This window comes from Melanerpes formicivorus, unplaced genomic scaffold (assembly GCF_026170545.1).
Source record: "Melanerpes formicivorus ecotype bairdi unplaced genomic scaffold, bMelFor1.0.p_v2 SCAF_42, whole genome shotgun sequence".
Taxonomy (NCBI): Eukaryota; Metazoa; Chordata; class Aves; order Piciformes; family Picidae; genus Melanerpes; species Melanerpes formicivorus.
The window spans coordinates 4,833,174-4,848,140 of NW_027142394.1; the positions used below are offsets into that span (position 1 = coordinate 4,833,174).

The 14,967-nt window shown below is 46.8% G+C and overlaps 1 protein-coding gene across 1 annotated transcript in view; it reads right to left on the reverse strand.

Annotated features, from left to right (window-relative positions):
- Positions 1–8,348: 8,348 nt before the first annotated feature.
- PRKDC (protein kinase, DNA-activated, catalytic subunit) overlaps positions 8,349–14,967 on the reverse strand; it is a 99,022-nt gene continuing 92,403 nt past the window's right edge. Inside the window, exons 80-86 of the mRNA XM_068158794.1 lie at positions 14,720–14,812; positions 12,648–12,737; positions 11,370–11,441; positions 11,090–11,291; positions 10,467–10,655; positions 9,757–9,896; positions 8,349–8,730 (exon numbers count right to left, since the gene is read on the reverse strand). Coding sequence (XP_068014895.1) covers positions 8,526–8,730; positions 9,757–9,896; positions 10,467–10,655; positions 11,090–11,291; positions 11,370–11,441; positions 12,648–12,737; positions 14,720–14,812 — 991 coding nt within the window. The 3' untranslated portion in view covers positions 8,349–8,525. The remainder of the gene's footprint in view (positions 8,731–9,756; positions 9,897–10,466; positions 10,656–11,089; positions 11,292–11,369; positions 11,442–12,647; positions 12,738–14,719; positions 14,813–14,967) is intronic.

Sequence of the window (14,967 nt, forward strand, 5' to 3'; positions counted from 1 at the left end):
CACAATGATGCTGTGCTTAAATAAACTGAACTGCAAGATGATTTCAGGGTCAGCTGCAAGATGATTTCAGGGTTAACTGCAAGATGATTTCAGGGTTAATAAATCCTGGGTAACATTTGACAAAGTTGGATGTGTAAAGCCTTGCAATATATTCAGAAACAGAAATGCACTAAAAGTTCAGCCATATATTAAATGACTAGTTCTTACCAAAAAGATCATCCCTGTCTTGGGTGGAGGAAAAGGAGCACAGCTCGTAGACCATCTTGGTCACTGTCTTTCCCTCCCAGCTGCTGCTGCACCTCTTGATGCTGGTGCTGGTAGCAGTGCCCCTGCTCACTGAGAGATATCCCTCTCTCGGGTTTTATAGCCTAGCTCAGGATGTCCCTGCCTCATAGGTGATATTTAGCATGATTTGGGAGGAGAGTTAGGTAACAGAGTCATATATGTTTAGCGTGTGCTCAGTTTGGCTCATTAGCATACCAATTGCAATTAATGAGGCGAAGGTCTGCTCAGGGCCAAAAGGAGGCCTGTCAGCCTGACCTAGGTACCCAGGAAGATTATGGAGTGGTTCATCTTGGGTGCCCTCATGTGGCAAGTGCAGAATAATGGTGGGATCAGGCCCAGCCAGCATGGGTTCATGAAAGGCAAGTCCTGCTTGGCCAGCCTGATCTCCTATGACCAGGTGACCTGCCCAGTGGATGAGGGAAAGGCTGTGGACATTGTCTACCCAGACATTAGTGAAGCCTTTGAGACCATCTTCCCCAGTGTTCTCCTTGAGAAACTTGCAGACCGTAGCACAGACAGGTTTATTCTTTGCTGGATTAAAAGGTGGCTGGGTGACCAGACCCAAAGAGTTGTGGTAAATGGAGTTAAATCCAGCTGGTGGTGGCCACAAGTGATATTGGGGCCAGTTCTGTTTAATACTTTTATTAATGATTCAGGTGAGGGGGATCACGTGCACCCTCTGCAAGCTTGCAGGCCATACTAAGTTGAGAGGGAGTGTTGATCTGGAAGACACTGCAGAGAGATCTGGACAGGTTACATCAATGTGCCAAGGCCAGCGGGATGAGGTTTAACAAGACCAAGTGCTGGGTCCTTGCACTTTAGTCACAACAACCCCAAGCAATGCTACCAGCTTGGGGAAGAGTGGCTGGAAAGCAGCCCACTGGAAAAGGGTCTGGGGATGCTTGTGGATGGATGGCTGAATATGAGCCAGCAGTGTGCTCAGGTGGCCAATAAGGCCAACAGCATCCTGGCCTGTATCAGGACTACTGTGTCCAGAAGGAGTAAGGAAGTGTTAGTGCCTCTGTGCTTAGCCCTGGCGAGGCCACAGCTTGAGTACTATGTTCAGTTCTGGGCACCAGAGTGTAAGACAGATGTTGAGGTCCTGAAGTGAGCAGCAACACTGGTGAAGGGTTTGAAGGACACATCTTATTCGGAGTGGCTGAGAGAACTGGGATTGTTTAGTCTTGAAGGAGAGAAGGCTAAGGGGAGATCTTACTGCTCTCTATAGCTACCTGAAAGAAGGAAAGTGAGACCAATGCTTGACTCTTCTCCCCAGTAACTAGTGATAGGACAAGAGGAAATAGTCCTAAATTGTGCCAGAGGAGGTTTACATTGGCTATTAGGGAAAACTTCTATATGAAAAGAGTGGCGAGGTGTTGGAACAGGCTGCCCAGGGAGGTGGTGGAGTCAGCAGCCCTGGAGGTGTTCAAGAAGCATGTAGATGTGGCACTTCAGTACACAGTTTAGTGGTCGTGGTAGTTGGGTTATGGTTGATCTCGATGATGTTAAAGATCTTTTCCACCCTTAATGATGCTATGATTCTACAAGGATGCTATTCCCACTTATTCCCAGTTATGCTTACTTCAGCCTCCAATACAGTCAGTTCTTGAGATCTTCCCCTACTCAAATTGGGATCTGATGCCCAGGAACTAGGACCAGAGAACCGCTCATGGTAGAGCAGTGCAGCTCTCCTGCTGGAAGAACTCTCTCCTCTTTACTTTTCTTTGTAACTCATGCACTTGTGCCTGTAGAACAAAGGGTTACCATCTCATACTCAGATTGTCTGCATACTCACACAGCAGAGAGCACAGGGTTCATTGTGGCATGGAGTGTTCCTGTTTAGCTTTAGGAGAGTTCAACTCTGCTAGCTAAACCCATCTTCACCATAGCAGTGTCCTGGCTTCATACATCCTGCTCTCAGAAGCAAGACCCCTTCCCCCCACACAGATGGGTTGGAAAACAACCCCAAAACCCCCCTGTGGGTTGAGATCAAGAGTTTACTGCGATGGTAACGCTATATACAATTACCTTAGCAGAAGGGGGGTGGGGTTTTTTGTTTATTGAACTTAATATTGGCCTATCAACATCATGTTTGGGTTTGTCAGTAAATTATCTAAGACCCAAGGGGAGTGGAACATCCTGAAAGTAGCCATATTAAGCATCTAGCAATCACTAGAAGTCAATAATTCATATTTGAATATTATTTTAATATCCATTCTTTCTCATGAACACTGGTTTCACAGTCTGTCCCTTTCCCCCTTTTTTCCCTCAAACCCCAGCACCTGGGCTCTGTTGGAGTCTCCTCCCACCCCAGGTGTGGCCACTTGGCCCTCCCCACCCACTCCCCTTTTTAATCACCCCTAGGAGAGGCAGAAGCCCCAAGCTGAGCCCATCTGGGCTGAGGATCCTCCTCTCATTGCTGGTGAGTGCCCATGGTGCACACTGGGTGATGGTGGTGGTGACAACAAAGGCCGGGGGGCCTGGTGGCCCCCCGGTTAGCTAGGAAGAGACTTCATGACTACTTCAATATCATCCACGGGTGCTGGCTGGGCTTCCTTACTGGGGCTGAGCTCCTCTGTGTGGTATTTTGGCTCTTTGAGGGTCCTGGCTCTGGGATGGGTGCAAAAATGGTAGCGGTGAAGCAGGAGCTGCTTTGGGAAGAGGAAGGGGGAAGCAGGAGCTGCTTTGGGAAGAGGAAGGGGGAAGCAGGAGCTTCTTTGAGAAGGTAATGGCTGGTGGTGGGGAAGGAGAGGGGTTAAACTAGATGACCTTCAAAGGCTACTTCCAACTTTGGTGATTCTGTGATTCTATGACTCTACATTCTAGTTCCAATTCCCTTACCACAGGCAGGGACACCTTCCTCTAGATCAAATCAGAATCTTTAAGGGCATATTATGTTTTTTAACTGTACATAGAAATCAAAACACAACATGGTAGCTGTGATGAACTGATGGATTTGGGGCTTGAAGCTACCTTGTTTTGAAAATAAGGTCTTCTGTATATTGACATAAGGAATGAAATGATTGCATTAAATGTGAGAGTGAAGAGAAATAATTGGCCTAACAACCATGTAAAATCCCACTGCACCTGTGGAAAGGGTTTGGAAGCTCCATGTAAGCCCCACTGTCAGCCACCTGTGTCACACCTAAGCTTGTCACAGGGAGTGCAGCACTGCTTACAGTGTCTGCAGGACTTGTAGGTGTGTTCAGAGGTTGTGGTCAGATCTGTTGGCATCTCTCCCCCTCAAAACAAGCGGTGAGAGCTGTCCTGTGGAAGGTGAACTGGTTGTATTTGTTGCTGAGGCTGAGATGTGTGATTTCAGCAGCACATTTTGAGGGTGTTGCCCCACACCCAAGGCAGGCTGTGAAGCCCTGGGTGAGATCATTGCACTGCTCCAGCCTGCAGCCACCCCACTCTTAGTGACTGAAAAGCAAATGAAAGGATTTGGGGGTGTTAGCTCTTTTAAGCTGTGCTCTGACTCCCTGTGGGTATTTGAGCCCTAGCACTGCCAGCCTGGGCTGGGTTTTCTCGGCTGCACCTGTGGCTACTGAATTAACTCTTTGACACACCCTGGTCCTCAAAGGCCAAGGGCTGCAGCAGTGAAATGCACCCCTTGTTTTGTCACACTCTTCAGAATGCTCTGAACCTTGTTTCCATGCAGGTTTTGCATGAATTTCCAGCAGGGCTAAAGGTGTGAGGCCGAATTCACAGCCAAGTCTTCAGCCTAACCAAATGAAATCCTGCATCGCATCCTTTAGTGTAAGCTTAATGCACAGGTGGAGCCAGTGCTACCCTCCCCTGTCCCACTGAAGAAGAAAAAAACAAACCACAAGCAAAGAAAGAAACCCTGTAACAACGTAACCAGATCTTTTCCAGTCTCTTTCAGCCACTCCTTCCCAAAACCATTTGCAACAACAACAAAAATCCACCAAAACCCCAACCCTAAACACACTCTTCTGGCAGCTGCTGTTTTGATGTTAAGATGTAGCTCTTCAGTAGCTGTGCTGCAAGATGAGTGCTGTGGGTGGCTGCCAGGTGTGACCCCTCTCTGTAGGTGCCATTTCTTACAGGCAGCACAGCTTAAAAATGATTACTTTTAAGCCCAGTTAATTTCCAAGCGAGGCAAAAAGGTTCATGAAGTGATGAAGCAGACAGCAGACCTTCCTCTCAGTAGCTGAGAGAGGAAAAAGAGAAGAGCTTGAAAGCAGCAGTAATAAAGCCTTATTTTTAACTCCCTGGTTATGAAAGAAATGGGAAGTTTTCTGGGGAAAATGTCTCTAAATGTAGGCACTTACGTGCCTGGCTTTGGGAAGCAGCTGGCCAGATCCTTCAGCATGAAGCCAGAAGAGCTGTAGGAAACTCATTCCACAGCTGAAGACAAGCCCAAGTCATTGCTCTTGTGGAGAGCTCATAGGGTCCTTCTTGTGGCCAAAAACTGGCCACAGACACCTCAAGATGGCATCTAACTTGGGGGAGGTCAGAAGGGGGGGGGCTAAAGGCAAATCCTAGGCATGACAAGCAGCATGCAGGAACCTCTTTATCAGCTGGGGAAGCTGCAGGCTGCAGCTGCAGGGCTTTCCTGTGTTATTTTGAGCTAGAGGAAAACTGTAGGACTGAGAGGGGTGCTAAGGACTAGGTTAAATATCAGGAGTATCCTATAGATGGAGAAAAACCTGCTGAGAACATATGCTAATGGTGACCCAGCTTTTGAGCTGCAGCTAATGAATTTCCAGATACAGTGCATGTCTGGTTATTGAATCTGAGGAGGACACATTCTGCTCTACTTGTGGATAGTTACTGTTTTGGTTTGCATCATGAGACCTGAAGCAGCCTCTGATTCTGAGCTGCACACCATCTCCTCTGGAAGCTGAACAAACCCACCCTGTCAAGCACTGAGCCCAGTGCCTTCAGGTTTGTGCTGCGTCACTGTTTTCCTTGCTGCTCCACGGGCTGGCTTCAGCCTGCCCACTGCACTGCTGTGTTTTGCAGAGAGCAGTGCTCAGTAACCAGGCTCGGGGACAGCAGCTGCTAGTTACAGATGTTGGAGGTTCTGTTCAGGCTCATTCAGCTGCCCAGGGAAAGCTCTGTCAGGGCAATTCCACCTGCTCCACACAGGATGAGTTTCTGCTCAGGCAAACGCAGCAGCTTTGTGCTTTGCTCCTTAGCTGGCACTTGAGCTGGGCACATACATCACTAGGGACTGTGATGGAGCTGTGGCTCTGAAGTGTAGCACTTAAAATAGCAGAAGTCTTGGTTTTGACCCCAAGGTAAGTGTCATGGCCATGTGCAAAAGAGCTTAGAACAACGTTAGAAGGCCAAGGGGATGTTCGGAAATCAAGAGTCTGGTCGTAGGAGGTGTTTCAGTGCACTAAGGGAAGTGTCATGGACATGTTCCACTGCCAAGGGTTCTTTCACCTGCCTCAGACTTTCACCTCTGTCCTGATGGCCTGTGGTGGGTTGAAGCCTAAAACCACTACATGGCCTTTTGGTATAAATAAAGAGGAGGAAAGGTTCAGCAGTCCTCTTCCCCTGGAAGAGCCAGGTTGTGCTCCCCAGTCACTTCAGCCCCTTCTGGAAGCCTCAGCTGGCACTGGAGGGACTCCTGCAGTGCACAAACATTTACTGCTGCTCAAGTCCTGCAAGAAGAGCCTCGTTAAACTATAAACCTATACTTTGTCCAGGTCAAAGTACCTAGTAAATATCTGAAGTATGTGCCAAAAGTGCAATTAAACACCTCCTACAGCCAGCCCCTGGATTTCCAGAAGTCCCCTTGGCCTTTTAATGTAGCTTTTTATTGTGTTTTAACTCTCTTGTATTTGTCACTCTGCAGTGTGAAAGCTGAGTGCCTCACCTCACCACTCTTGAGTCATGGTTGCTGCCTTCCCTACTGCTACCAGAGATTAAAAGAACCAAATGCAGAAGGCATCTTACACAACTGTCTTATAAAAATAGACCTTGTCACACACTTATGGAAAAAAAACCTACTGTCCATTAATTATTATCTGTATAAATGGGTAGATGAGGATGTTGTCTGTGATTAAAGTGCCTTACATTAACCTTTGAAACGAGGTATACAGTGGAAAGTTTATTTTTTATTGTCAAAGAGAAGCTTCCTCTACAAAAATGCATCCAAAATGCTGGGTTTTAATGAATAAAACCTGATAAAAAGATTCTGAGTTTCTTGAGTTGTGACACTGTTGGCATCAGGAGTTGGGCATATTTAGTGAGAAGGTAGCAAAATCATTGCTGGAAAATACATGAAACAAAAATCTGCCTCCCTATTCTTAGGTCTCAGTGAGCAATCTTCCCCAGCCTGAGGGTTTTTTTTCATGGAGCTGTATCCAGGAGGCAGATTCCTCTGCTCTCCAGCTGAAAGATTCATCTGAAACTGGTGCTGGCAGGGGCCTGTGGCAAGCCTGGACTAACCCATGGCCAGGGTGGCAGGAGAGAAAGCTTGTAGGCAGTGAAAGGGCAAAGACTCATTTTTATTACACCTTTCATGATAAAAAGTCTCAATGCAAATGACCTCCTACAGTGGATTGTAGGTAATATCCATCGTGGTTGAGAGACCTCTCTCTTCCCCTTGCTGTCTGTGCTGGGCTGCCCTTGCTGCCAGGGGTACCTGGCAGCTGGTGGCCAGAGAGGAACAGCCACATCTGGCACAACTTCCCCTCTTTGGTACAAGCAAATACCAAACCTGTGCTGTGCTGCAGCAAGTGCAGGGTCCTGCATCTGGGTCGAGGCAATCCCAGGCACAAATACAGGCTGGGCAGTGACTGGCTGGAAAGTAGCCCTGAGGAGAGAGACTTGGGGGTGCTGGTGGACAAAAAGCTCAACAGGAGCTCTCAATGTGCACTTGCAGCCCACAAAGCCAATCAGATCCTGGGCTGCATCAGGAGAAGTGTGGCCAGCAGGTCGAGGGAGGTGATCCTCCCCCTCTACTCAGCCCTGGTGAGACCCCACCTGGAGTACTGCCTCCAGTTCTGGAGCCCCTATTACAAGAGGGATGTGGAGGTGCTGGAATGTGTCCAGAGAAGGGCCACAAGGATGATCAGAGGGCTGGAGCACCTCTCCTATGAGGGCAGACTGAAGGAGTTGGGGCTGTTCAGTCTGGAGAAGAGAAGGCTCCGAGGTGACCTAATTGTGGCCTTCCAGTATCTGAAGGGGGCTACAGGAAGGCTGGGGAAGGACTTCTCAGGATCTCAGGTAGTGATAGGACTAGGGGGAATGGAATGAAGCTGGAGGTGGGGAGATTCAGGCTAGATGTGAGGAGGAGGGTCTTCCCCATGAGAGTGGTGAAGCCCTGGAATGGGTTGTCCAGGGAGGTGGTCGAGGCCCCGTCCCTGGGGGTGTTTAAGAGCAGGCTGGACGAGGCTCTGTCCAGCCTGATCTAGTGTGGGATGTCCCTGCCCATGGCAGGGGGGTTGGAAGTAGATGATCCTTGTGGTCCCTTCCAACCCTGAATGAAACTATGACACTATGAAACTATGGCAGGAAGCTTCTGGTGCTCTGCTGTGTCTGCAGTGGCTCCTTTTGGCTTTGGCCAAAGTAAGAGTATTTAGAATTAACACAACCTGAGGAGGGTAGACTTGTAAAGGACAGAGAAAACAGAGCATACCCTCTAATTGTTAACAAACCAATATGCTGGAACAAACTGGCATGGTCTCATCCTTGCTTCCTCATTATCCAGCAATGAAATAAGCATCCAGCTATGTTAGGTGTTACCTAGAGCTAAAAGGAATCTTCTGTTGAATTTTATCATGTGCTTCACTGCTCCTATTGATATGAAAATCTTCTAGTTTTAATTACAAGTAGCATCTGTCTGCAGAGCAGATTCAGTCAGTTGTCAAGTCTCTCTAAAAGCTAAAATCACAGACTTCTGTGAGGAGGATGCCTACAAGCTCACAGAGTATGAATTTGTGCTTGCCTCTGAGTGATCTTGGTGCCTTTCATGTAAATCTTTAAGCTCTGCAGCCTCCCCAGTTCCTCACTAATGTTAACACAAAGACAATAAAGCTGCTCTGTTACAGAACCATTAGGCAGTAAAAAAAAAAGAATCACTGTTTGAATACAGCTTTAATACAGAAGAAAAAATATTTTCCATAGCAGTCAAGTTTAACCAATGATGATAAAAGTGGTTAAGAGTCTATTTTCCATTTTGGCCTTCAAATTCTGATCTGGTTGTGGCTGTGGCTCAGGGGATGCTTCTCCTGGCAGTCTGGGTCCTAGGGAGCAGTCCCTCACATCCAGGGCTCCCATCCTTCCCAGACTCTGCCAAGAATGTTGGGGTCTGTTGCTTGATCAATCAGGCACCTCACTTGGGTCTCCTCTGAAAGTCCATGCTCTGGCTCCTTGGCTCTGATGTTGTGATCGGGATGACCACGAGCCACAGCTGCAAAATCCTTGTAAGAAGGAGACTTCTCGTGGCCCAGGCGTAGCTCGTCACTACAATTGAGAACACAAAAACAAGCTCTCACCGAAAGAAACAAGCAAATAAAAAGCCTGGGATGGAGTTTCAAACACAAACCAGCACTTGAGCACAATTCATGCAGCTTTGTTTTTCAAGATGTGGAGACTGTTCAAGAGCTGGAGGAGGTATGGCTAGTGGAGATGGTGAACTCAGGTGCCCTTTACTAGTGACTATTTGCCATGACTATTTCAGTCCTGTCCAAGGTCTCTAACTGAAAGGAGGATGCAGCAGTTCACATCCAAGCTCTTATCTCCTTATCTGCCCTCCTGATTTCTGTCTGCAAGAAGCATTTTGCTGCCTTTTCCAGTTCAGCCTTGACCGCAAAAAGGACTCCTCCCAAGTCCTGCGCTGTTCAATATTTGTCTGCTTTTAAAACAGGCCTGCTTTCTTTCCCTTTTTTTTTTCCCCCTGATTAATCCAAAATGCCTTTTTAAAAGAGGATGGAAGGGATTAATTGTACTTTAACTGAACTTTAAAGACATTCTGGCTTGAGCCAGACTTGACTAGACTGACATAAATAACTGAGAATGCCATCAGATCTGAATTTGATGGGTTTGGGAAGCAGCTCACCTCCATGCCTCCCATACAGCTGGTTCAGGCTCCATCTCATGCAACTGACCAGCAGGAGCATGTTGATTTAAATACTACCCCTAGCCCAAAAGCTATGGAGATGAACACAAAGCACAGCAATCTGAGGAGTGAAAAGTGAAGCAGGCTCAGAGGGTGGGGATGTGTGTGCTGCCAGGAACAGTAAAACTGCTCAGGAGGCCTGAGCTGGAGCAGGAACACTCACAGGGAGCTATCTGGTGTTTTGGCTGGGGCGTGATTCAGAGAGCCTGTGTGCACACCAAACGATTCTGACAGGAGGCTGCTTGAACTGTTGCCCTGTCTGCTGCTTCTCTTTTCCTAGCTGCCATTCTATCTGCAGGGAGCAAATCCTGACACAGGAGACTGCCAAAGCTCTCAGTGGAGCAGTCTGAAGCAAAAGGAGAGTGTCTTACCAAGTGATTGTTGCCGGGTTGGCACCTCTGAGCTTTCTTTTGACGCAGCTGACTTTCTGCAAAGGGTACCAGTTTACTTCAGCTGTGTTTATTTCCTTCATCCATGTGCCTCCTTTTCTCAGCTGTCTTTGTTCAAAGTTCTAAAGGGAGAATAAATTTGCCCTGTTTATCATAAATCATATACTTAAAAAGACCTTTAAGCTGCCAGCTCACAGCAAGTCGAGCCAGCAACTCTTAACTGCAGCTGCAAGGGAGGGCAAAGCAGTGAGATGACACCCACCCTGCCTAGGACTTGAGGCTTAATTTACAACTGGAATTACTGAAGTGCAGTTAGTTTCAGACTTTTATTCTGCAATTATTAGTTTGATTTACAGTGCTGTTATGGAAATGTAAGGGGCTTAATGCAAAGAGCTGAAAATGTTTATGACATTAATGTGCTCAAAAGACACCCACATTTTTAGGATTATTTTGCAGATAAAGAACAGTACACTGATGACACAGATGTGCTCCTATTCTTTGTCCATCAGTCTAGCATCCTGTCATTTTAAATCCTTTAAGTTCAGTTTCTCTGAGAACTCAATAAAGCAAAGAAAGATAAAAGGAGCACTGTGAGCGCGCACCAAGAAATACTTCCTCTTTGATTGGTTTTGTCCTTACTACTGTTTAAGAGTTTTCACATCAAGGAAAAAAGGCAAGAGGCAAGATCCCACCTTCCAGTCCAAAGAAGGCTCTTTGACAAACACATCCATTGTGCTGATGAGGAGGTCTGGGTCAGCACGATAAGCCCTTAGGGCATGCACCATCACACTGTAAATGAGCCCCCACTCCTTCACTGGCATCATCAGATTAACAAACTGGCGAGTCAGACGGAAAGGCATCAGCTCTGGCACACCTAAAAACTAGCCAAGGGGGAGGACAGGCAAAAGAAAACAAGAAATAAGAATAGAAGCCTTGGAACAGAAGGATGAGAAACAAACCTTTTGTTTTGCAAAAGCTTTGAGACCTCCTTTGCCACTTAACTGAAAGTAATCTGCAACAGGACCAAGCCGTGACTCCAAAACTCTAGCCACCAATACTTAGTGACAGTGGTTGGCAGCATGGCTGAAATATACAAACCACCATCACCCAGAGATGCTGACACTCTGCAGCTTCCTGCTTGTCTGAGAATATCCAAGAACAGAGATGTTCTTCCATTAACTAGAAATAACTTGTAAAGATTATTTTGCATCAGAGCCATGGCAAACGAGGAGCATCCAATTTAGTACTGAGAATCCACTTGTACTTCCACACAGTGAATCCAGAAGCTGTAACAAATGAAGGAGAAAACAGATACCTGTGTAGCTGAGCCAAATGCACATCCAAAGTCTATTCCCACCATGCCACCTGTCTCCTTGTTAATCATGAAGTTGGAGAGATGCCTGTCTCCAATACCAAGTATCCAGTGGCTGATGCACATCAGCGCGTGAGAGCTGGCAAAATGGGAGCGCAGGGACAGGAAGGCTTCAGGAGAGGTGCTCATTTTCACAAAGGCTCGCCTGGACAGAGCAGAAGGCACTTGTTGCATGCAGAGGAAACACCAACTTTTGTTGCACAAAGGTGAACAGCACACTCACCTCAGCAGGTCTTCTGCAACGCTGCTTTCCCTGCTTCTGAAAGACACAACGGCTTCTCTGCGGCTGGCGGCTCTGAAAACCAATGAAGGCTCAATGTTGGCTATGGAAGTATCAGCCTGCTGGATGCTGGAGGTTCAGATGGGCACATGACCACAGCAGCACATCTTGCTTACCACCCCAGCAAACGCTGCAGCAAGCCACAGGGTGTCTGCCACCCCCCAAATGTATCTGCTATTAAAACCACTCCCTCCTCTCCTTTTCTCCCAGCAGTTCTTTCCAAGACTGACATTTCTTAATGCCAAACAGTAGGTAGTTGTGTCTAGTTTTCCCCAGATTAAGTAGATGGATTAAGTTTTCATCCAGCTGTGCTCTTTCTGGCTGGACAGTCTCTTCCAGAGAAACTAAGGTCCAAATTCAATCTCTCAGCAGCATCCTGACACTAGTGCAGCACAACAGGAAGCAACAGAACTGAACAGCTGCTGCTGAGGACACATACAAGGAGGGAGGACCACTGCTCTGTCCTAGCCCACATCTGGTGCTGGGAAATGAGTGCTTGTGAGCATCAGGAATGTGTTGGGTGCTCTCCTTTCAGTCCAGTCTCAGCTGAGAAGAACCAAGCTGTGGCTCAGGGCACAGCTCTGCGATGTAAGCCAGCATGAGGTGAGTTGGGGGTGACTGGGAACTGACTTCAGGAGCACATTCTGGATCTGAATACAAGCTGGCAACAGAGTCAAACAAGTCAAGGTTTTTCTTTAAAAAGCAAGACACTAGCTTAAGCAGGTTATGAGCTCATCAGAAATGCTCCACTGGAAACTTCACTTCCCCCACTGCACTGCTAGACATGGGCAGGTGTGGAAAGTCCTCTGAGGACTCAGATGTGGACCCAGACCATCCAAGAATCTTAAATTCTCAGTGAATCTCAGAGATTTTCTCTGCCCAATTCCAGCAGGTGGTCTGGCTCTGAGGCAGCCAACCTAACTGCTTCATCAGGAACAAGACACCTAGAAAAGCAAAGCTGATGAGGAGCATCTGCTTCTAGACACTTTCTTAAGGCTGTGAGCAAGCTTCTGGAAGTATTCCTGTGCTCTGGTGGGATTTTGGCAGTGCTGAACTTCTCCTGCAGAGCATCTCCAGTAAGACAAAGCATTAAATGAGCAAAGATCAGATCTAGCCAGCATGTTATAATACAGATCATATTTTTTTCCTGGCATTTCTACAGCTGTGTGTGTGCACACTCTAGTTTCTGTATTTCACATGCAGTTCTCTTTCACAGCCCACCTGTACATGACAGGGTATCGAGAGATGCCTTGTGCCTTCCCACCCATCTTGGACAGCCACTCAGAATAGGCAGCACGAGGTCCTTTTTTGCTAGGGACAAAAAGAAAGAGAAAAAGGGCTGATCATTTCCCTACATCACCTTAACCACTCTGCTCTTGAATATCCACAGGCTGTGTGCACAGCAGTCAGGAAGCTGCAGCCTACATTCATTTTAACCTTGCTATGGAAATGAAGTTTATGCAGTCAGTGCTTATCTGATCCATCCATCTCCTTCCCCCCCAGCTTTGAATGCACTTCAATCATATTTGACAGAAGATTAGACATCTCAGAGGTGTTAATTTGTCTAAAGGCACTGTGAAAATTAGATGCTGCCTTGAGAAGAAGGACCCAAAATAATTTCTCCAGGGAGGGGAAGGTATTTTTAACACAATCTCATATCCATTTGAGAGGCATTATGTAGCCTACCACAGTACACACTGCCTTTGTCCAGCCAGCCAGGCAGGGGATGCAGCAAGGCAGGCTGCTACCTGCAAGAGGGGAAGGGAGGCTGGACTGAAGGTATTTATCCCTGAGAAGTCAGTCTTCATTGGTTGCACTGCTTATAGGATAATTTGGTATTTTCCTTCCATCCTAACCACACACACTAGACATGGAACTTCTATTCCAGAGAGACAGCAGCTTAGCACAGCATCTGCCTTCTGCCTTCTTTCTGAGATACAGAGATCCTTTCCATTTAAGAAGAATTCATCATTTCTAGACTGCAGAGCCCATCACTTCAAGGAAAGGATTTCAAAACTTCAGAAAGTCATTTCCCCCACACCAACCAAAATGTTGCCAGAAAGGATTTCATCAGAATTTTCCTTTGTGAGTGCTGTCATTCAATCATAACTGACTTCACTGAGGGCACATATGGAAAGATATTTAAAGTCTACATACAACAGTGTTGAGCTGGTTGGTTGGTTGGTTGGGGGTTTTTGGTTTTGAAATAAATCATTAAGTGTTGTTAAAAAGGCACCAGACTCACAGAAATGTTTTGGTTGGAAAAGACCTCCTAAGGTCATCAAGTCCAACCATCAGCCTAAGACCATCACAGCCATGTCCTGAAGTGCTGTGTCCATATGGTTCTTGAACACCTCCAGGGACAGTGACTTCACCACCTCCCTGGGCACTGACCTTCTCCATTCACTATATCAAATATTTTCTCCCCTCCTGAGGTAGTTCCCTGTGAGTCCTCCTCCACTTTTCCAGTCAATGAGTTGGGGCCAGCACAACACTGCTGCTACTCACAGAAGTGAACCAGCCAGCAGTAATGCAGGAACTGCAGCAATTCCTGAACTGCTCATCAATCAAACTGCTGCAGAAATAAACACTCTTTGGAGTCCAGCCTCCACGTTGGAGGTTCCTCCAACCTGCCCCAACAAAAAGGAGAACTAGTCAAAATAAATGGTGGCAACACTTTGACAAACCCAGAAATCATGTACCAAGAACAAGAGTGGTGCAATAAAACCACACTTCTGAATTCCAAACCAGAAACAGGCTGCAATGCTAAGGATTAAATCAGTTGGATAGATGTTCATCCCCCAACTACAATCAACAAGCTAATTAATTCAAACCCAGCACTTGTGCACAGCCACAGGAAGTGCTCTTTTAGAGTTGTGTTTGGTGCACCTCCTGCCAATCCAGCCCCCCACAATCACTGACTCACAGCTGAACCCAGGTTCTGAACAGCTCCATCTCTGCTCCCCTCCCCCTCAGCTCCCCCCTCGCTGACCTACGTCCATTTCCTGCCTGATCACATCAAGAGATCAAAATCCTTTGCTTGTAAAAATCAATCTGCTGATAAGGAAATGGTGATGATAATGACGTTGCACTTGGTAATAAGGCTCTTGTTTAAACAAGCTGGGTGGAGGATACTCCAGGTACAATGGTACTCATTAAACAAACACTTGCCAATTACTAATTTGGGTCAGGAAGTACAAACTGCTGCCTTGCTTAGAGGCAAATGCTGTCAGAAGGTTGTCAGTATCAGACCCCCACCATCAGGAGTGGTCTCTACTACAGCCAATCATCACCTGTTATAGTTGATGTCCTCCTCTTCAGACATGCTATTCTTCAGGAACTCTTTTAAAGTACAAGTATTTTCCAGCCACTTGATGAGTCCTAGCCTGGAACAAAAGAAGTCAGAGAACAAGTAACTCACAGTTGACCTTTAGAGGAACACTTGAAAAGCAGCACCTTCTAGTGCCTGGTAAAAGAAGATTGAAAGCTGCCAACTGAAATATACTCTGAAAACCAGCTTCTAGACAAAGCCATTTCAGAG